Source organism: Carlito syrichta, unplaced genomic scaffold (genome assembly GCF_000164805.1).
Source record: "Carlito syrichta isolate Samal-C Ts95f unplaced genomic scaffold, Tarsius_syrichta-2.0.1 Scaffold301950, whole genome shotgun sequence".
Lineage (NCBI taxonomy): Eukaryota > Metazoa > Chordata > Mammalia > Primates > Tarsiidae > Carlito > Carlito syrichta.
The window spans coordinates 224306-247372 of record NW_007246046.1 but is presented as its reverse complement, the minus strand read 5'-3'; the positions used below and the strand labels follow the sequence as shown (position 1 = coordinate 247372).

Sequence of the window (23067 nt, the reverse complement as noted above, 5' to 3'; positions counted from 1 at the left end):
GGAGTGCATTGGCCGCTCCCGGCCACCGCAGCCTCGACCTGCTGGGCTCCGGCGATCCTTCCGCCTCAGCCTTCCAAGTAGCTAGAACTACAGGTGCGCGCTACCACGCCCGGCTAATTTTTGGTTTATTGTAGAGATGAGGTCTCGCCAAGCTGCCCAGGCAGGTCTCAAACCCACGGGCTCAGGCAATCCACTCACCTCAGTCTCCCAAAGGCATGGGATTACAGGCTGAGCCACCGAGCCCGGCTAAGGCTAAGATTTCTAAAGCAAACAAAGGTTTCTTTCAATTAAATCTACTTGGAATAATTCTAATTGATTTTCTGTAAAAATGACACAACTGTTTTGTGATAACGTAAACAAACTATGTAATGTACTTACTTTAAATAACTGAAATATGTTAGGCAGTACAATGACAATAAATAAGAACACAAGCTTTGGAGTCAGACTGTTTGGATCTAAATTCAGTTCTACCGCTGATTTGCTCTGTGACCTTGGACAAGTTACTTCAAGTCCCTACTACTCAGGTTCTTTGTCTGTAAAATGGAAATAGTACCTCACAGGGTTGTTGTGAAGATAAATAATCCATGTATAGCACTTAACTTGGTGTCTTGGCACTTAATAAGCACACATCCTATAAATATTAGATACCACCATCATGATTGGGATCCTCAGAATGCCTAAAGTGAAACCTAACACTTAGAGTGTATTAACTAGGTTTTGAAACGGAATTTTACTGACGTGTTAAATAAAGATGTGTGACTAAACCAGCAAGGGAAGTACATGTAATTCACTACAAGAAGTCTTACTGCAGTTTTCACTGATTTTTTTTTTTTTTCACCATTCTAGAAATCCTTACCCTTTCTGGTACAATACCTGTGTGTTGAGATTTGACAGTATAACTATCCGGTGCCTTGGAAAGAGCAACAAAACCATCTTTTGGTGGAAACTTGAATTCTTCTTCACCAAAGTTAAATTTTAGTTCTGCATTCTAGCATCAAATAAAGGAGAAAATTTAAATTCTTACCCTAATAGAAAAGTGCCAAATACAAAAATAATGAAGATCAAGCAGCTTACAACCACAGGAAAATTATTTCTAACTACATTTTTAATTACCTTCAAAACACAGGCAGGAAAGAGGGCTTGGTTTTTAATATGTGGTGGTATTTCAAATGCCAGACCAAGGTCTTTTCCTTAAAAAGAAAAAAAAAGAAATTCAAACAATCAGAAAAGAACTTCCACATGCTCACACAATCAAGTCCACCAACTCACCTGCACTCGTGCTTCCCTCCTGCTACCATGGATAAACTGTGCTGCCTAAGGCCAACCTCTTCATTTTTTACATGACCCCTGAAACTGTCCCCTCACCCCTCTACAGTTTTCATTATTCCATAACAAGATCACTTCCACTAGACATTTTACAGCACACAAACATACTCCCACATTAAAAGGCAAACAAACCTCCCTTGATTGAGCCTACCTCTCCCCCATTTATCTCTCATTTTTCTTTTCCCCTTCATAGGAAAATTCCTGGATTTCCATTTTCACTGGGTTCACTACCTTTCATCCTTTTCCTCTACTGAAGTGACTTCCAATCAGGCACTCCTCACCCATCCCCTTGCTCCACCAAAACAGCTCTCTCTCAAGCTCATTAATGCTCTCCACTTGCGAAAACCAACAGTTAACACTCACTCTTCATCTTTCTAGACTAGACCCACCAGCAGCACCAGATACAACTGCTCCCCGTCCCTCCAATACTTTCTTTGCTGCAACTACAGGACCCCATGGTATCTCAGTTCTTTTCCTCCTGCCTTCCTCCTCATCCTCCCCTGCTACATTCCCCTCAATTTGCCAATCCCTAACCACAGAAACCCATGCCTCAGATCTCTTCTATTCTTTACCTATCCTTATTTCCTAGGCAATCTCAGTTCTCAGTTTGTTTTCAACACAGTAGCCAGAATGACACTGATTAACTAAAGACAGATGTCAATCCTCAGCTCAAAACCCTAATGGCTTTCCATCTTACTCAGAATAAAAACCAATGTTTGTATCATGGCTCACATGGCTACATAGCCTGGTCTCACCACCTCACTGATCTTACATTCTACCAGCCTCCTTCATTCTCTGGATGCACTCCATATCCATCAGCTTCCTCACTGTTATTCAGATAACTCAAGCATGCTTCTATCCCAGAACCTCCACATTTACTGATCCCGCTGCCCAAAATGCTCTTTGTAATCTGTGCAGCCCACCACCCAACTCAATCAATGGCTTACTTGAAACCTCATCAGCAAAGCCTTCTCTGACTATCCTACAGAAAAGTGCATGTCCCCAGACTATTACAATTCTCCACTCCCATTCCCTGCTTCAGACTCCTTCACCGCACTTATTACCACCTAACATGATATCTGTCACTCTCCACCAGTATGAAAGCCCCACAGAAGTAACCATGTCTGTCTCTCCATTTTCTGCTGTCTCCCCAATACTTACCATGGTATCTCACACACAGCAAATGTGCATTAAATATTTGTTCAAACAAAGGCAGGGAGGGAGGGAAAGAAGACTAGAAGAGGATGAGACAGTTTTTTTAAGATCTGTATTATTGAACACCAATATCTTTTTGCTAATAAGATCTATGATTCATAAAGTGCTTACCATTTTTGGAGAACTTGACATGCCCTTTATCTATATCTAGGTAACACCCAATGGTATCATGCATAGTGAATTCCTAGAAAACGAGAAAGTCAAGTGTTACTAATAGAAAACAAAATCTTACATGAAGTTAAAAGTTCAAATATTTGCTGCATCAAAAGTATATGTTAGTGTTTCAAAATAACTTCCTGAAGTGCTAACTTAGGTGGTAAAAATGTCTATTAGAACACATAGCCAGGCTCGGTGGCTCAGTCTGTAATCCCCCAGCGCTCTGGGAGGCTGAGATGAGTGGATTGCCTGAGCCCACGGGTTCAAGACCTGCCTGGGCAACTTGGAGAGACCTCATCTCTCCAATAAGTCAAAAATTAGCCAGGCGTGGTAGTACGCGCCTGTAGTTCCAGCTACTTGGAAGGCTGAGGCTGAAGGATCACCGGAGCCCAGCAGGTCGAGGCTGCAGTGGCCAGGAACAGCCACTACACTCCAGTATGGGTGACAGAGTAAGACTCCAACTCAAAAAAAAAAAAAAAAGAACATATAACATATATAATAGTAGATGTATCTGATAGACTTTTCAGAATCAACATAATATTTAGGCTCATTCACACTGCTATGGATTTAGGCTCTCCAGAACAATTATATAGATTCATCATGATCAAAAATGAAAAATAAGAATGACATGCATTAAAATCAAAACCCAAATCAAAATGGGATAAAAATAAAAGACAACGTAATATATTTTGCAGGGGCTAATAAGTGGTACAAAAGAAAAATTGTAACTTGTACATATTTAATTGGTTTTGCAATATTGTTTCCCTTAAGTCCAAATCCAAACTTTCTGTGAAAAATATACAGAAAAATCCACTTGATTTTGAGAATCATTTCTATACTCTTATCACTTCATGAGTGATCAAGTGTGCAAAAAAACTTACTAATGCTATGTTTAAGTCAATAACATAATAGCTTACCTCTCCATAATTATCAAACTGTTTATTATGGGATTTCTTTCCTGTTCCACCAAAGCCAAATCCAAACTTGTCAGTACCTAGATTTAAAAGGTATTTTATTTATGTAACAAGAGGAAATATAAAATTAAAAGTCCTGTAAAAGAAACAATTTCATTCAGACAATATCTCCATTTCAAGAAACAACAGGAAAATATTCTCCTAAGTTTCTGAATCCCACAAGTAACTGAATAGCTTTTAGCCTATGCTACGTGAGACTATACATAGATGATACTATACCCCTCTTTGCTTTGGCCAGTTAAGAAACTCAGGTGCTAATTTACAATAACTTGAAGTATCTATGCAGTGTGGCACATATTCATGCACACTAACTTTACCCTGACTCCATTCATATTCTTAACCTTTTTTCCCATACTTTGGTACGGTTATAATAGATGTACTTTTTGTAAGTTACTTCCAATATTTCTTGTAACATGTGGGGTACAGATTCAATATTATTTGCGTGTATATAAAATATAAACTTTTTTATGGTTATTACTTTGCTTCCAAAAACAATAAAATGTTAACTCACAAATATAAACAAATTAATCCAGTTATTTTACAAACACTTACCAAGGTCCAAGGAGGCCTGCATGGTAGACCACCCAACTCTGCACAGTCCTTGGTCATGACAGGATACTTCATAGTAGTGTTTCCCTATAATGGCAAAATACATTGAGATTTATATAAATCACACACATATAATTCATTTACCATGTAGCCACTTTCCCACTGTTTCTTAATTACAATTGGGATATAACAAATGAAGAATTATAGATCTTGTTATATCATTAAAAATATTTCCGGCCGGGCTCGGTGGCTCAGTCTATAATCCCAGCACTTGGGAGACCGAGGCAAGTGGACTGCCTGAGCCCGCGGGTTCGAAACTCACCCAGGCAACTTGGCAAGACCTCATCTCTACAAAAAATCAAAAATTAGCTGGGTATGGTAGTGCACACCTGAAGCTCTGGCTACTTGGAAGGCTGAGGCGGAAACTGGTAGTCTTTGAATTGCCGGAACCCAGCAAGTCGAAGCGGCAGTGGCCAGGAGCATGCCACTGCACTCCAATCTGGGCAATAGAGTGAGTCTCCAACTCAAAAAAAAATATTTCCATGTCCTTGGCCAGGCACGATGACTCATGCCTGTAATCCCACACTTTGAGAGGCATGGCAGGAGGATTGCTTGGGCCCAGGAGTTCAAGACCAGCTTGGGCAACATAGTGAGACCTCATGTTTACAAAAAAATTGAAAAATTAGCCAGGTGTGATGGTGCACACCTTTAGTCCCAGCAGCTGGGATAGCTAAGGCAGGAGGATCACTTGAGCCCAGGAGGCCAAGGCTGGGGTGAGCCACGAGCATGCCACTGCACTTCCAGCCTGGGTGACAGAATGAAACTCTGACTTAAAAAACACGACAAAATATAAAAAATATCTTTCCACATCCTTGATTTAAAGCTATTTAAAGATTGGATAAATACAAATATTGCCCAAATACCTTTCATCAATCCTTTAGTAGCTCTACACCCATGCCATTCCTTTACTTCTCTGCTTTGACAACAAAGACCATCTGACCCAATGGCTGGATTTGCGAAAAAACAGAAAAACATGTCAGTACAGGTTTTATAAATCATGCATCTCCCCAAAAATACCATTCAGTCTCACTAATAAAACAACTCCTTCACTTGTTGCAATGTTCCGACAAGACTTGATGATTCCTAGATGACAGCAGTATTTTCCCCAAGAATAACTGCCCTTCTTCATCACTTGGGTATCCTCAGCTATGTCAGGGGCTAGTTTCTGTACTGTCATCTGTTAATTAAGACAAGATTTTATAGCAACATGTCTAGAAAGGAATCAACACAGTCCCTGACCTGACTTGCACTCATAGCAGTTGAATCATCAACACAAATGTATTTAGAAAACTAGTTCTAGAGTCTTTGAAAGAAACTGGTAGTCAAGGGTGGCATAGCACCTACTCATCAAATGTGATTTTATACTAAATTAGAGTTTGAGAAACTACTATAATAAAAGGTAACAGAACTGTCTGTACCTTACTCCCTAATCGATGTAAGAAATTATAATGGACAAGAAGGGGAAAGCATGAATAAACACATATATATTTGCTAATATTAGGACTCTAAAAAATAAGATGCTGGACTCAGTGGCTCAGCCTGTAATCCCGTGCTTTGGGAGGCGGGGGTGAGTGAATTGCCTGAGTCCGCAGGTTCGAGACAAGCCTGGGCAACTTGGTGAGACCTCATCTCTACAATAAATCAAAAAAATTAGCTGGGAGTGGTAGTGTGTGCCTGTAGTTCTGGCTACTTGGAAGGCGGAGGCGGAAGGATCGCCAGAGTCCAGCAGGTCAAGGCTGTGGTGGCTGGGAATGTACCACTGCACTCTAGTCTGGGCAACAGAGTGAGACTCCAACTCAAAAAATAAAAATAAGATTCTGTGTTATATATTATGGTCAGTCACAGCAATGTCCACATTAATAGGTGCTTATTGGCTTTAAGTAAAGATTCAGCTGCTATCTGTACTGGAAAGAAACTATAACTTTTGTACCAGTTCATGTTTGCAACACTTATTCACCACTTAAACACAGAACAGACTTTTTAAAAAGTATCTCATCTAGCCAGGTGTGGTAGCCTGCGCCTGTAGTTCCAACTAGTTTCAGCTACTTGGAAGGTTGAAGCAGAAGGATCGCCAGAACCCAGCAGGTCGAGGCTGTGGTGGCTGGGAGCAGATCTCATTGCACATCTTACTTCACTTTTTAGAAACCAAATTATTCAAAGTAGAAATTCTGACTCATATAGTACTGAATTATATAAAACTGAACTTTAAAAAAAGTTCTCAGTCAGGCTCAGTGGCTCAGCCTGTAATCCCAGCACTTTGGGCGGCTGAGTGACTGGATTTCCTGAGCCCGTGGGTTCAAGACCCGCCTGGGCAACTTGGAGAGACCTCATCTCTACAATAAATCAAAAAAATTAGCTGGGCATGGTAGCACGCTCCTGTAGTTTTAACTACTTGGAAGGCTGAGGTGGAAGGATCGCCAGAGTCCAGCAGGTCGAGGCTGCAGTGGCCGGAAGAGGCCACTGCACTTCAATCTGGGTGACAGAGTAAGACTCCAACTCAAATAAATAAATAAATAAATAAAAAGTTCTCCAGGAGCTTCCAGAGAGCTGAACATACAGAAGTTCCTGGAGGGTGGTATACCAAGAGAAGCATGGAAGCTCAGCATCCCTTCCCACACCTAGAGTCCTACGCATCTCTGTGTGTATCTTCTGGTATATCCTTTATAATGAACTGATAAATGCACTGGGTGCAGTGACTCACATCTGTAATTACAGCAATTTGGGAGGCAGAGGCTCAGAGGATTGCCTGAGCCCAGGAGTTCAAGACCACTCTGGGCAACTTGGCAAGACCCTGTCTCTACATTAAATCAAAAAATTACCCAAGTGTGGTGGCATATGTCTTTAGTCCCAGCTAATTGGAAGGCTGAGGCGGAAGGATCGCCTGAGCCCAACAGGTTGAGGTTATGGTAGCCATCCATGATCGTGCCACTGCACTCCAGCCTAGGCAACAGAGTGAGACTCCAACTCAAATAAATAAATAAATAAATAAACTGATAATGTAAGTAAGTGTTTCCCTGAATCCTGTGAGTTGCCCTAGTAAATTAATCAAGTCCCAAAAGAAGGCCATGCAAACCCCAACTTATGGTCAGTTGGTCAGAAGCACTAGTCACAACCCAGGTCTTGCAACTGGTTTCAGAAGTCGGGGCAGTCTTGTGTACTGAGCCCTCAGCCTATGTGATCTGATGCTATCTCCAAGCAGTGCCAGAACTGAACTGAATTAGATGACACCCAGGTGGTGTCCTCTGCAAAACCGTTCCCTTGATTTATGGGAAAAAGATCCCACATATCTGGCAAAAGAAGTATGTTGAATAGTAAGAAAAACTGAGTTCGTTTATTCCTCTATATTCTTAGAACTCATGTCAGAATCAGGATTTACCAGAATGACCCTGGTTCACAGAAACATGTGATTTGAGAAGAAAAAGGATAAAATGGTAGAAAATAAGAAACTTCAGATTCCTGAGTAACCACACAGTCACCCATGGTATGATCAGCTACTAAAGGTAAAAGTTACCAATGGACTTTAGAGATGGAGCCAACTCCTGAGTAGCTGATTCACTGGATGCATAAGGAAATGTAAACTAACAAGGAAAAAGCAAAATATGCAATCCCTCAGTTATTGTTACCCGTAGTCGCTAAAGTAAAAGAGAATGCTGGGTAAGACCTTAACGCTAGACCAAACTCAAATCTCAGTTGATCTGAGCTTTGGCCACCAGCCTCAAAGCTGACCCCCAAGAGAGACTTATGGCTACCAAAACTTATGGTTACCAAGAAGGCAGTCAATATAGAAGAAGGGCAAAACCAAGAAGCTACTGTAACTAGAGGTACATAAAGGAATTTTTTCATTTTGTCGATCAACATCATCAGTTTCTTGAGACTTTACTAAATGGATTGTGTGTGAAACTGAATTAGGAATAGTAACTTTGGTTTTAAAATCTTCAGAATGAAAGGGCACGTTTGAGTTGATCCATGACCCACAGCTCACTATGGAATAACAACATAGTTATACATGATCTAGACACATAGGTTATTCTCAAGGGAATAGGCAGACTGGATAAAAGCTACTGTCAAGTCTGTTTACCCTGACAGACTGCCTGAATCCACCTGTAACTGTCAAGTGGAATAACCTACAAGCCATGTGGGACTGGCTTTATGATGACCAAGATATTCACTCACAGAATATGCCTGTTCCCCAGCGCCATAGTTAAAGGCATTCCTTTAAGTGGATACCATGTATCACCTAGATGCTGCAAAATCAAAAGACAGTTGAATCAAATGTGCTATCAAGGTTTCCCCTTATGGGTTGTCTTACAGATGCTAATGAAAACATTAGGTTAATTAACATGAGAATGGGAAAAGACAAAAGAGAAAGTTAAAGACTCTTCCCAAGATGGTAGAAATTTTTTTAACAGCTATTAAGAAATAAAGTGGAAAAAAAAATTGATAGGGTGAAACTAAGAGGACAAAGGAAGGACTCATCCAGAAGTGTAGAAATCTTCAGATGGTTATTAAGAAATGGGATGAGGCCGGGTGTGGTGGCTCAAGCCTGTAATTCCAGCACTTTGGGAGGCCAAGGCCAGAGGATTGCTTGAGTTCCCGGGTTTGAGACCAGCCTGGGCAACATGGTGAGACCTTGTCTCTACAATAAATCAAAAATTAGCCGGGTGAGGTAGCACATGCCTGAAATTCTGGGTACTTGGAAGGCCAAGGCAGAAGGACTGCCAGAGCCCAGCAGGTCACCGATAGGGTGGCCATGAGCGTACCACTGCACCCCAGCTGATGGAGTGAGAGTCCAACTCCAAAAAAAAAAAAAGAAATGGGATGAACAAACAGACATTAATGGGGTTAAAACAAAAGTTTAGACATAGCACTACGAAAGGCTGGGTGGACCAGAGGGGGCCCCCTATTGGTTCCTCAACATTAAAGAACTTCAAACAAGTTTGTTGTATTCACCCCAGTTTGAAGAAATTTTAGAAGCCAAAAAGCACAGATTACAATGAGAAATCTGACAAACAACTGCATGGGGCAATGCTGAAGCAGGTTAATTAAGATAAATATTGACAAATTGACACACCCAAAGCCTTATAAACACAAGTGGGTAAACTGGTCAGGGAGTAGAGAAGAAACTTTGACACAGAAGCCCATTGCACTGTAATGCCAACACCTTTTGATAAAGTCCTAATGAAGGCTATGGTTAGGAAAGTAAGTGTTGACGGAATTAAGATAAAAGTCTATAGAAGAGTTGGTATATTTGAACACACTCTATGTAACGTGGTTTTACCTAACTGTATTATAGAGATGGACATGGTATCAAACTGGGATATGTTTCTCCTACCTAATACTGTAAAATGGAAGGTATGTAAATCTGCCTGCCCTTCAGGCAACATTAACTGGACATGCAAAATGGGAACCAATAATGACATTTCCATAAAAACCCAGAAGAACTGGGTTAGAAGAAATTCTTAACAGCGGAACATGTAGAGGTTCCTAGAGGCTGGCATGCCCAGAGAGGCTTCCTTCCCTCATACCTCACCCTATTCAATTGTATCCTTTGTAATATCCTTTAAAATAAGCCAATAAATGCAAAAAAGAAAAAAAAAGCATACATACATACAAAGTTCTCTAGCAATGGCAAATTCTTAAAATTTTATATTCAAAATTCTTTGTGCATAGAGATATAAACTTTTATATAAATTAGATACCTTATGGTGAAGTTTGGGATTGGTTTTGGGGGTTGTTTTTTTTTTTTTGGCAGAATTTCTCATGCTCAATTCTACATTTCTCTGCATTCTACTTTTCTCACTCATCAACACCTATTAAATTCCTCCTAGTCAACTTTATAGCTCTGACTCATTCATGTATTGGCTAGACAATAGTCCCTGAATACACCCTCATGTTTGTTAACCATTCCTAACAATAGCATTTACCTTGTTGTTGACAGCTTTTTTTTCATGACAAACAGTGGTGCAACAAACAGCTCTGTACATACCTCTGCATACTGGTGTTTTATTTCAATGAGCTAGACCCTCCAGGAATGTACACTTTGGCCATATGGATGTATTTATTCTCTTATGAACTGCCTATTAATATCCTTTACCCATTCTCCTTATTATCTCTTACCAAAATAGATACAAAACAGATCTGTAACTAGAGGTTAAATAAAGAATCTCTTTATTCATAAAGAATCTCTTCCAATTTACAATAATTCCTTATTTTTCAGAGAGAATCTCTTCCAATTTATAATAATTCTTTATTTTTTCATTAACACCACAATATTCTTGATATATATGCTATTTGCCTATTGACTTTTTTATGGTATCTTTTTCACATTTTAAAAAATATACCTACTTTTTCTTTGACGACTTTTGAATTTTCTATTTGGGTTAGGAAAGATCCTCCACTGCTAGATCATACATGTAGTTTTCTATACTTAAATTTCTCTCTATATGTCTTCAACACATATGAAATTTATTTCTAATTTGATATGAGATAGAAGTCAATTTTATATTGCTCCAGATGGATCATCAATTGTGCCAACACTCTTTACTGAATAAATCATTCTTTTTTTCCCACTGAAGTAAAATACTATTTTTTCTCCTGTATATTACCTTACCATACATACTGGGATTTATGTCCATTATATTCCACTACTTATTCCTATGTCAGTACTATACTGTTTAATTATAATAACTGTATTGTAATAGCTGGTTAATTAAATCTGCACTTACTATACTTCATAATTTTCTTGGTATTATCATGTATATTAAAAAATAGTTTCTGAATCACAAATGTGGTAAAATCTATCCACTTACCAAAGGCAGATCCTCTGTCATATGGGTTCATTTGCCATTTGTTGAGCACTGAATAAATGAAATATGAAAAGTTACTCATAAACACACAACATTTAAAATGTTCGATAAAAACAAAATAGTTTATATTTTATGTATCTTATTCTAGATTCAGTATGGTCTTACATATTATTTAGAATATACTAGTAACACTTGCTATTTTATTAAAGGCAAAAGTTAGATTAAAAATCAAAACATATCAAAGATAAAAATCACCAGTCTATGTGGGATTTAAACCTTATCTCTTCACTTGCTTTAGTGTACTTTGTATTAGATGACACTGATCTTGGTGCTAACTCTTAGGTCACTGACAAAATGAAGTTTAGGTAACTAAACAAGTTGACTTCAACCATCAAGGATAAAAATTGATCAATATTTCAAGATCTAATTAATATTTCTTATCATTATTAAAAGAAAAGCAACTCCTATATCTTAAACAATTCAATATCACATTCAGAAGTCACACATTTTTTTCTTCCTCACTCTTATTGGACTGAAATTTTCCTTTTGTGACACATTTTAATAGTCCTCAGAAAATTAAAGAATTTTAATAGCTAAAGAGAAAGCTACATGCTTTCTAGTTCAACTTTCCACCCAAAGCAGAAATCCTTCCTAAATTATTTTAGTCAAAAGATACCCATCATCAGCTTAAATATTTTGAGCATGGAGATAACTTCCTTGAGGTTCTCCCTTCCATTAATCTAGGTATTAGGAAGTACTTTAAACAGAAATCTTCAATTAAGTTACTCCTACCTTCTCCTGGTCCTAGTCCTACTTTCTGGAATAATTATCTTCTCTCTAGTTCTTTAATAAGAGAGAAGCTGCACTTAATGTATCTCATCTCCACTTTTACTTCTTCTCCATGTTTAAATATCTAGTTTCTTTATTCCTCATAGGATACGATTTTTAGGACCATTATCATTATGGTTACTCTCCTTTAGAAGCACTCTCTCTCCTTTACCACCATTCACACACTTGTTCTAAGTTCTGAAACTATTTTAGAATAGGCCAATAGCCTAAATAGCTATATCCATTAACAATCTCACAGTTCATTTACATTCCATAAAGTACAAAACATTACTTGCAAACAACTAAAAAAAATGTTATGACAAGTTCATGCAACTTAAGCTTACTATTTTGTAACAATTCTGCTAAAATATAAAATAAATTTTGTTAATATGTACAAAATCATAAATTAAGGTAGAATAGTTTTAAAAACCATTTAAGAGAAGCAACATAATTTAAAGATGAGAAAGTAAGACTGTTCATAGTACAGACAGTATCAGAAACCTAATGAAAGGACCAATCTCCATTAAGACTGAAGATAAGAAATTCAAGATTTACACTTGGTATTTTTACTTCCTGGAGAGCTCCTGTTCTACCTTTGAGGTAAAAGCACACTTCTTTTCCCTGTGTAAAGCAACACTTCTCATTCGTTATTGGTTTTTACTCCATAAGTCATCCATAAAATCCTTCCTTAATACTTGTATAAAATGTTGAAGAAATTTGTCTTTAATATTAAGCATAAGCCGGGCTCGGTGGCTCAGCCTGTAATTCCGCGCCTTTGGGAGGCTGAGGTGAGTGGATTGACTGAGCTCACGGGTTCGAGACCCGCCTGGGCAGCGAGACCTCATCTCTACAATAAATCAAAAAATCAGCCGGGCGTGGTAGCGTGGGCCTGTAATTCCAGCTACTTGGAAGGCTGAGGTGGAAGGATCGCCGGAGCCCAGCAGGTCGAGGCTGCGGTGACCGGAAGCGGCCACTGCACTCCAGTCTGGGCGACAGAGTGAGACTCCAACTCAAAAAAAAAAAAATAATAAGCATAAAAAGCTATATGGTTAAGAAAAACACTAAAATAATTAAATGTAATTCCCACAATGCCCAAAGTTTTCTCAATGTCCTTCACAAAGGAAGCACTATTGGTATTTTAGGAGGGACAACTTTTCACTGCTTAGGCTCTAAATGACATTTAGCAACCCTGGTCTCTAGGGCTCCAAATTCTAATACCACCTCTTAGATATTGACAATAAAAATGCATACTCAAGCCTCACATCTCTAAATGCCAATGAGGAGGATCACTGACTTATACAAAAGGAAATATCAATTTATGAAAATTACCTGAAGCACCAGTTTTAATTGTTGTTTTTCCTTTTTTGCCTTCCTGTTGGTCTTTGAGAGTTTCATAAACTATCTGGATAACTGGAATACTGAAAGCCTATCAAAAAAACAAAAGGTTTCTATGTCAATATTCAGATACTAATGACAGTTTAATAATCAACATAAGTGACAAAAGTTATACACACACATTAAATAATTTACATATATTCCAGATTGCTACTCCAATTTCATTCATTCAAACCCAAAATACCAGCAAGACAAAAGAGTTGAATGAATAAAGGAAACAGGAGCTGACAATCCAAAACAAGAAAACAACAGAGACCTGCAAAATGAACCTACACTGAATAGGAAAAACAAGCCGGGCTCAGTGGCTCAGCCTGTAATCTCAGCATTTTGGGAGGCCAAGGTGAGTGGATTGCCTGAGCCTGCGGGTTTGAGACCCACCTGGGCAACTTGGCGAGATCTCATCTCTACCATAAATCAAAAATTAGCCAGGCGGGGTAGCACGTGCCTGTAGTTCTGACTCCTTGGAAGGCTGAGGTGAAAGGATCACTGGAGCCCAGTAGGTCAAGGCTGCAGTGACCAGGAGGAGCCACTGCACTCCAGTGTGGGTGACAGAGTGAGACTCCAACTCAAAAAAAAAAAAAAAATAGGAAAAATATCATCCAGTCTGACAAACTATTCCTCTAGTCTAGGACAACAGGAGATGAACTTTAATTGCAACCTTTTTACTTTAACAGCCATTGCATTTAAATTCAGAAGTGAATATAAACACTAAAGCCACTGTAATTCTTTCTCCAGGACCAGTTTAAAACTATATTCTTGAAGCCACATTTTTTGTAAATCTTCATAATCAGCTGGCAACAAAAATATCACTTCAGTGGCAAGCAATCAATTCCTTATACTTTGGAGGTGGTTGTTTTATTAAATATTTCAAAGTAAAAGCTACTGTTCAGGGTAAATATAAAATTCAACTCTTATAAAGTAACTGAATTTAAATGTATTACTTACACCAGTTTTTCCACTTCCTGTTTCTGCAGCCTGAATGGAAAAAAAGTTGATCTTACAGTTTAAGTTGTCAATTAAAAAGATCAAATTAACATGATACGATGTAGATGTAGAAATCTGAAACAGTTGGCTGGCTACCTTTATTTTCAGTGACTCCAGATTACCTAGGATACCTCAGTTGACCTTGACTACTGGTTACCTCTCCCATTTCCTTAAAAATCTGTTTTTCCCTTTCCTTTCCCAATGCTACTACTAAATTTAAGTTCTCATTATCCTAACCTAGATTATGAAAGTATCCTAACAGCATGTGAATCCACAGAGCTATACTACCATCTGCTACCAAATTAGTCTTTATAAAAACACAATTCTAACCACATAACACTACTGCTTAATAACTTCCAATGCTCCCCACTGCCAGCAAATACTCAAATTCTTTAGCTTGACACTTGAGAAAATTATAATCTTACCCACTATGTTTCCAATTTTATATCATCTACCCCTCCCATACACACACATTTTATGCTACCATCTAACTGAACCCCTCAAGCATTGTATCTTGTATTCTCCTATTCACTGTTTTTGTTGATGCTTTCTACCTAGATAGCATTTCTCTTCCACATTCTCTTGTAAAAAATCTATTCCTCCAAGTAGTCCCTTACAACCCCTCCAGCAGAAGATAACCAGACTCCCACCTGAATCCTACGGCACTCTGCATCTCATACATAGGTGCCATATTCTCATAGGTGCATGACTTTTTTTTTACCTCTTACTGCCCTATTTAGTTTAAGCTTCTCAATGTCAAACACTTTTATTCACCTTTGTGTTCCCACAGCTTCTATCTAATACCTTAAAAAGAGCATATGTACCATAAATTTTTGTGGATAAAATTAATTTGGTAAAAGTTTCATTTTTAAGACTATGGCGTTCTCATTGAGTCTATCCCCAGTTCCCAATCACCTCATCAAATTTAAACATACCATAAGTACATCACCTCCTCCTAGGATCAGTGGGATAGATTCAGCCTGGATGTCCGTTGGGAGACTAAAAGAATCATATTTGAAGATTTTTAGTTAGTAAAAAAATAAAAATCACCTAAGCACATAAGTCAAGTTAAACTAGAAGCCTAAAAGAGAATTTTATTGGTAAATACCACCAATCTTATTCAGCTAGAAACATGTTACAATTTTAAAAGGAAACCACCTGGCTCGGTGGCTCAACCTGTAATCCCAGCACTTTGGGAGGCTGAGGCAAGTGCACTGCCTGAGTCTGCAGGTTTGAGATCCTCCCGAGCAACTCAGTGAGACCTTGTCTCTACAATAAATCAAAAATTAGCCGAGTGAGGTAGTGCGGGCCTATAGTTCTGGCTACTTGGAACTATCTGACTGAGGTGGAGGGTTCACTGGAGTCCAGCAGGTTGAGGGTGCAGTGGCCAGGAGCGTGCTACTGTACTCCAGTCTGAGCGACAGAGTGAGACTCCAACTCAAAAAATAAAAAATAAAAAAAAAGGAAATCTTCCGTAATTTAGAGAACACAAGAAAAACTGAATTCAACTTACCCAACCAGACCCAAAAATATTTGACAGAATCACTAACAGGCTGGGTGTGGTGGCTCAAGGCTATAATCCCAGGACTTTTGTAGGCCGAGGAAAGAGGATAGCCTGAGCCCAGGGGTTTGAGACCAGCCTGGGCAACTTGGTGAGACCCTGTCTCCACAATAAATCAAAAAATAAGCTGGACGTGGTGGTGCGCGCCTGTAGTTCCAGCTACTTGGAAGGCTGAGGCAGAAGGACTGCCTGAGCTCAGCAGGTCAAGGCTGCGGTGGCCATGAGTGCGCCACTGCACTCCAGCCTGGGAAACAGAGTAAGACCCCAACTCCAAAAAAAAAAAAAAATCACTAACAACTGTTTAAATTATAAAACATCCTTGTCACAGGTACATTTATGTACTTACAGCCAATCCATTTCTTCCACAGCTTGAGCAATCTCAGGCATAACACCCATCTCTAAAAGTAAAAATTAATTTTAAAAACCACACATAATAAATTTAAATAAAAAATCACAATTGCTCTTAAAATTACTATTCATAAACAGGGAAGACTTTGAAGTATAGGTCAGTTATATCATACCTACTGAGTATGGCACTGCTGAAAGAATATAAGTTCTAGAGAAAGACTTAAATTCAAGCTTTCACTTATTAGGAAGTGACCTTGGACAATGCTACAAATTTGTGTTCTCTGCACAAAATGGGGCTTATATTACCTACCTTGTGGGGTTATAGGAAGACCAGAGATAATAATAATGTTATACATCTGGCACATAGTTGTCACCTAATATACAGCAGCCACCTCAGTGATTTACCTCTTATGATTAGTGAAAAAAATCTGCTAGTTAGACAGGGTTGTTTCAGTTAGAGATAATGTAGCAATTATGCACCTTGGCTATTCCAACACCATGTGAATACCCTCAGAGATACAGAGAAAAATGAACAGATAAATGGAGAGTCCACATTTAGTGGTAGCCATAATCAAAATTCCGATAAACTAAAGAGGGAGGGGACAGTGGTAAAAACTTGGGCAACTGAAAACGTCAGCTGAAGAACTGCTCTATTCTCAACTGTATACACATAAATAATTCTACAAGGCCTGTCCTAAATTAATAGATTACATGTTTCTAACTGGGCTTTGTCATTTTATCACTTCTCAAATGAACTGCAGAGGGTAGTTATACATGGATTAGTTAGTTGGATTACTTAAACTTTACCTCAAAATAGGAAGTGATTTTTAAGACTGCATTTATAAATGTAGCTTTTATTATCATCACTACAAAAGTATATATTCCTATTTTAAAAAGAACAATAGCCAGGCTCGGTGGCTCAGCCTGTAATCCCAGCACTTTGGGAGACTGAGGTGAGTGGATTGCCTGAGCTCGCAGGTTCGAGACCCGCCCAGGCAACTTGGCGAGACCTCATCTCTACAATAAACCAAAAAATTAGCCGGGCGTGGTAGCATCCAGCTACTTGGATGGCTGAGGCGGAAGGATCGCCTGAGCCCAGCAGGTTGAGGCTGTGGTGGCCGGGAGCGGCCACTGCACTCCAATCTGGGCGACGGAGTGAGACTCCAAATCAAAAAAAAAAAGAACAATACTTAATAACCAATTTTGAATTCCTTGTCATTGTTTGTGAAAAGACATAAAGCAAATCTACAAAATGAATATATTTTTCATAAAAGTAGCTTTTTCTTTGCATCAGATAAGAAGAATCATCATTTTCAAAAATCAAGGCTCTCCGAACTCCTAATCTCCCCAGGAAAATCCACAGATAAACTAATTCAGATCTAAAGTTATACATCAAGGACCTAAGAATTACCTCTATTAGAGTCTGGCCATATTCTCTCTCTCCTAAAATGCAAACTTCTTGAGAAAAAAGGAGTGATGATCTTAAATATGCTGCACATAGAATACAGCACACTCTCTATGGCCATACCATCCTGAAAGCGCCCAATCTCCTCAGAATATCCCAAGCTGAAGCTGCTTGCTAACCTTTGCATAACAAGCAGCAACCAGAGACTGTTTTCAATAAATTCCAGACAACTTCTTGTCCCATTATGGTCAGATTTTCTGCATATTTTCTTTGAAATCATGTCTTCTTTAAGTATAACACTTAACAGTTAAGAGAAAAAGAGAAATACCCATGTTCTTTAATTTTGTCTTTACTTCAACATATCACAGACTCTCCTTCCAGTCCTTTACCCTACCATTTTTGACTGTCCATGACTCCCAAAGGTGTGAACCTATCAAATACCTAGAACTACTCTACAGACAAACCTTGGCCCTAAAATCTTGTTTTAGGAGAGAAGCTGGAAAAAGAAAAATGGCGACCACTATGAGTAGATATCCCATTGACTCCTATTAGGAGATGTAACTAAAACAGTCAGAAATTCTCTCATATGACTAGAGATTTGGAATATTCTTCAGGAGAAAACTGAAAAACAATTATAGTATCTGAAGTCATTTCAACAAGAACACTAAAAGATAATAGGTCTAACTTGATACATGTATTGCTACGTACAGTTAGCTCGTTTAGTTCATTTAAGGCTGATAACAGCGTCTTACAACTATGGATGTAAAACAAGAAGAAAAAGGAACATCAACTATAGGGTTCGATGAGTCACACCGAAACTTGTTTATAATGAAGGGTATCTCATATGGCAAATAAAAAGTTAATTTCCGGACCATTTGGGCTAGTGTGTACGTGAACATGAAAATGCTTTCCCGTTAGCTTCAACATTTACTATCAATGGTACTATAACAGCGTTTAACAACCAAGAAAGTTCAGGTTTGTGCCTGGCATTTTTTTTCTTTTGTAACGGCAAGAAAAAAACTGGACAGAGGCAGGATCGTCGTTTTCCCAAACGACTCTTCCCCACGCCCCGTCGCTTCTCTGCCTGACCAAGATCAGATAAGCCGCGGACAGAAAAAGGGTCCCCGAGGGTCAATGCCACGTCAAGGAGTCAGAAGGCCTGGACGACCGCGAGCAGCCGGAGCAACGTCGCCGACTTTGTTTTGGCAGCCGAGGCTGCACCAGCAGGAAAGCCAAGTGGGGACTGGGAGAAGATTTTTAAAAAAAAAAAAGAGAAGGAGCAGGGGGAGGGAGGTCCCGGCCAGCCCCTGAAGAGAAATCCCTTCCCGAACCAGGGCCGCGCGGACGTGGCCTCTGAGCTGCCGGCTCTGAGCCCGCAGTGCGAATCCTAGGGGGGCTGCCGGGGCCAGCGCCCTCCAGTCCGCTCGGCACCAGTCCGCTCCCGCCAGCCGCCAGAGCTCCCACCAGCCGGCCAGGGCCGCAGACGTGCAGCAAGCCGCCCACACCACCCCCAGCTGCCAGAAACGCACCGGAGAAGGCCGCCATCTTCGTTCTGTCCTCCGCAGGCTACGCTCACTCCCTCCCCTTCCCGACACGCCGTGGCTAAGGGAGCGCGCGCTTCCGGTCCTCGGCCTTCGGTGTTCTGATTCCGGGCGGAGACTCAGGCCGGGGGAAAACAGTTCCTAAGAAAGAAAAGACCCGCTCGGGCTCCTCCCCTTCCGATAGTGCGGACCCAGTGCAGCTGGTCGTCGCCTTCCATATAGTTAGCATTTATCGAGACCACTGCGTGTCATCAGGATCGCTTTTCCGCAGATAAGGAAGCATGTTGGGTGATTAAGGTCGTGCAGTGGTCCCAGGCTGATCTGACACCAAACTGTGCACGCTCCACTCAGTCCCCCATCCTCACAAATCTAAGCAGGGCCTTAGTGTCTGAGTGACCTGGAAACAATGAACTGAATTCCTTGCTCAGAGAACCAATACTAGAGAGAACCTGGAATCCAATAGGCATTTGTTAAATATTTTTTGACTAAAATAAGTAACGATGTAGGTCTCCCTCCTCCCCCGGCCCACGTTTGACATAGCTCTGATTTCAGGTTTGACTTTCGTGCAATTTTGACTCCTCTTTGCAAGGAGTTGGGGAAAGTAAATGAACAATTAATCTTCCCACCCACTTACCCTGTCAGGTAGATATTAGAATCTTTAGACGAGACACTATGATCCAGGAAAGATAAGTGGTTTACCTAAATCCACACAGCTACAAAATGGCAGCATGTGATCTGAGCCATCTCTGCCTAACTCCAGGGCCTATTTTGTACCATCTATGGCCTGTCCCAGAAAGTCATGAAGGAAAAATGAACCCCTCAGGCTAGATGTATAGGGTAGGGTTAGAAGTACAGAGTTGGGAGTCATATTTTCTGAGTTTTCATTCTAGCTCTGCCACTTGCTTGCAGTATAATCCTGAACACGTCATGAAACTTCTCTGGGCTTCAGTGTACTCATTTGCAAAAGAGGAATGAATGATAGTACTTTTCACATAGGATTGATGGGAGGATTTAATAAAATACATAAAGTACCAAGAACAGTGCATAGCAATTGGTAACAATATATAAGAGCTAGCTCTACTGTAACTATTACATATAACAGGGTTTACCGGACACTCTGAAGGGCAAGGACACTACATTCAGGTCTGCAGATTCACACTTCCAGAGGGCATCATTCACATTATATTCTATATTCTCATTATATTTTATATCAACAATACCCTAAAGAGTTATTCAATATAGCAGTTCTGAATGGATATCAAGTACCACCATGTTAGAAGAGAGGTACAAGATCATATATTATGCAGTACCTGCCAAAGGGAAAGCTTATATCTGATTTTGGTGCCTTTAGTCAGCGCCCACATTAAAAGTATGAAAGTGTAACATGAAACAGCAAAATAACTAACATAACTAAATCCATTTTTATTTAAGGGGCCTTTACCCATGCTTGCATGTAGGCTAGAACAATTTTGAAACACAGAAAAGATAACAAACAACAAGTATCCAGCTGTCAAGACTAACTCTGAAAAAAAGGGAAAGTATGTGCACTAACCATGCTTTGTTAAAGATGTAAAAGAACTATGTGACCTGACCAAGGGCAAAGAAGTTTTCAAACCCCCTCCACCCTTACTGGCACCCAAATGTCTGTAGCTATTGGTCACCTCATGATCCCAATCCCCTCCTCTTCATCCTGCCCTTCACATAAAACGAGTCTAAAATTTGCACTGACTTGAGTTGGGTTTGGGAGACATTAGTCCACCATCTCCTTAGGTTGCCAGCTCTTGAATAAACCTATTTTTCTTTCCCAAACTCTCTTGAGTTTGACTTTTGAACGATGAACAGCAGCGGAGCCTGAGTTCAGTTACAAAAGGATTAAAGATGTAAACTAAGAGAAAGGATTTCTCTGAAAAAGTTGGAGTGCTGTGACTTTTTCCCTTTCTCAAGGAAGAAAGGAGTTTCCAGGGAACTTTTACCTTTGATCTTGGAGTTTGAGAAGCATAACTGCTCTGAGAAGCTGTCCCTAAAAAGACCTAAGGTGGCAGGGCAGGAAAGGAGACAGAGAGAAGGAGAGACAAGGCTGCTGTGGAAACTAATTGAATTTCCAGCAGCTGTAGAGAAAACCTATGACTTTTTCCCCAAGGTATAAGTGGACCTGTGGAGCATGAACTAGATGCGTTCTTCAAAGGGAATATGTTCAAGAGAGTTGCCTAGAGAAGCTAAATGATTCAGCAAACAGAACCCCCAAAGAACCCTGTGGTATCCATACCTTCCAACCAGAGAAGTGAGTTGCCTCAAGTGATTTGCACTTGGAGGATGCCAGCAGGGGAATCTCTAAGATATAAAAAGTATACTCCAAGAGAAAATCAGCCTTGAGCATCACTGAGCCAGCGAACACCAGCAGCAAGTCACCACAGCAACAGCCAGATACAGGTGGGTGTCCCCCACCCTCTAGACTTTACTCCTTCACAGGGGTCAGAAACAACAGCTAATGAGAGAGACAAATGTAAAGACTGATCACATATTCCATCCCATTGCAGGGTTTTGGCTTGGAATCGGCCAAACGGGGGAAGAGGAAGCTATAATTTTGGTTGAAGTTGTGAATTTTAATTATTACCATGGACTTGATAGTCTAATTACATATATGAGACTATAATTGTGATTAAAGTAACCAGACATCTTTTTATTATCCGAGAATGACTGGAAAAACTTTGGAAGATGCCAGAGACTTCATCTATGTCAAGGAAAGAAATAACCCAGGTGGATGGTTTCAAGATAATGGATAATGTCTTCCATGTATGCCCTGTCAAGTTTAACTCTTTTCATATATTACTTTAATAATTCTAAATACATATGTGGGTTGGCTGCGGTGACACATGCCTGTAATTTACTCCCAGCACTTTGGAAGGCGAGAGGATCGTTTGAGGTAAGGAGTTTGAGACCAGCCTGGAAGACACAGCGAGACCTCGTCTCTACAAAAAGTTAAAAAATGAACCAGGTGTGGTGGTATGCGCCTGTAGTCCCAGCTATTCCACAGGCTGAAGCAGGAAGACCATTTGAGCCTAGGAGTTGGAGGCTGCAGTGAGCTATGATTGTGCTACTGCACTCCAGCTTAGGCAACAGGGTGAGACCCCCAACATAGAAATAAACACATAAATAAAATTGTGTGTGTGTGTGTGTGTGTGTGTGTGTGTGTGTGTTTGTAATGCCCTTGATGTGAATTGGAATATAATGATTGGTTGCTCTCCTTGGCAGATAGGGTAACACCAGGCAGAGAAACAGCAGACAAGCCCTTCACCAAACCAAAAGATAGAGGATGAGTGCCCCTCAATCCGGTATCTGCGGGTCCTGTATCTCTAGAACAGGCTGATTAAATGATTGCCTACAATCGGGGAGATTCCCAGGAACCCTGCCTGGTCCTAGAAACTCAGCTAGTTAGAGGGAGGACAGACACCACAAGGTGGCGCCAAACTGCCCCCAAACCGAGAAGAGACTGGACTAGACCCTAAAAGCTCCCAGTCTGGGCTTTTGTCTATTTGTGTCCATTTATACAGAGACACGAGAGATTATAGGGGGCTGATGAAAACTTTTAAAATTAGATTGTGGAGATGGTTGCACAGCTCTGTAAATCATTAAATTGCATAATTAATAAACAGTAAATTTTATGATATTTAAATTATACCTCAATAAAACTGTTTTAAAACCATCTGTAATTAAAAAAAAATATATCCCAGCCTGGACTTGCCCCTAATATTTATTTTTTTAACCTACATTAACAGTAACTCTATGTTTTATATAATTGGGTTTTCTGAACCCCTCTAATTATGTTAGAATGGAATTTTACTGTAGCACCCATGTGCCAGAGAGATTCTGCTATGTATTTTTTTTTTTTTTGAGTTGGGGGTCTCCATCTGTTGCCCGG

The 23067-nt window shown here is 39.9% G+C and overlaps 1 protein-coding gene across 4 annotated transcripts in view; it reads right to left on the bottom strand.

Annotated features, from left to right (window-relative positions):
* DDX1 (DEAD-box helicase 1) overlaps positions 1 to 19309 on the bottom strand; it is a 43861-nt gene extending 24552 nt beyond the window's left edge. For 2 of the 4 annotated variants that reach the window (XM_008055755.1, XM_008055756.1), the window contains exons 1-12: positions 19137 to 19309; positions 16201 to 16252; positions 15229 to 15292; positions 14255 to 14284; positions 13244 to 13340; positions 11090 to 11137; positions 5144 to 5227; positions 4224 to 4307; positions 3615 to 3691; positions 2653 to 2725; positions 1114 to 1190; positions 874 to 988 (exon numbers count right to left, since the gene is read on the bottom strand). In XM_008055755.1, the coding sequence (XP_008053946.1) occupies positions 874 to 988; positions 1114 to 1190; positions 2653 to 2725; positions 3615 to 3691; positions 4224 to 4307; positions 5144 to 5227; positions 11090 to 11137; positions 13244 to 13340; positions 14255 to 14284; positions 15229 to 15292; positions 16201 to 16252; positions 19137 to 19152 (817 nt within the window). In that variant the 5' untranslated portion in view covers positions 19153 to 19309. Of the gene's footprint in view, positions 1 to 873; positions 989 to 1113; positions 1191 to 2652; positions 2726 to 3614; positions 3692 to 4219; positions 4308 to 5143; positions 5228 to 11089; positions 11138 to 13243; positions 13341 to 14254; positions 14285 to 15228; positions 15293 to 16200; positions 16253 to 19136 lie in introns of all 4 variants that reach the window. The other 2 variants (XM_021711231.1, XM_021711230.1) reach the window with 2 other exon arrangements.
* Positions 19310 to 23067: the final 3758 nt, after the last annotated feature.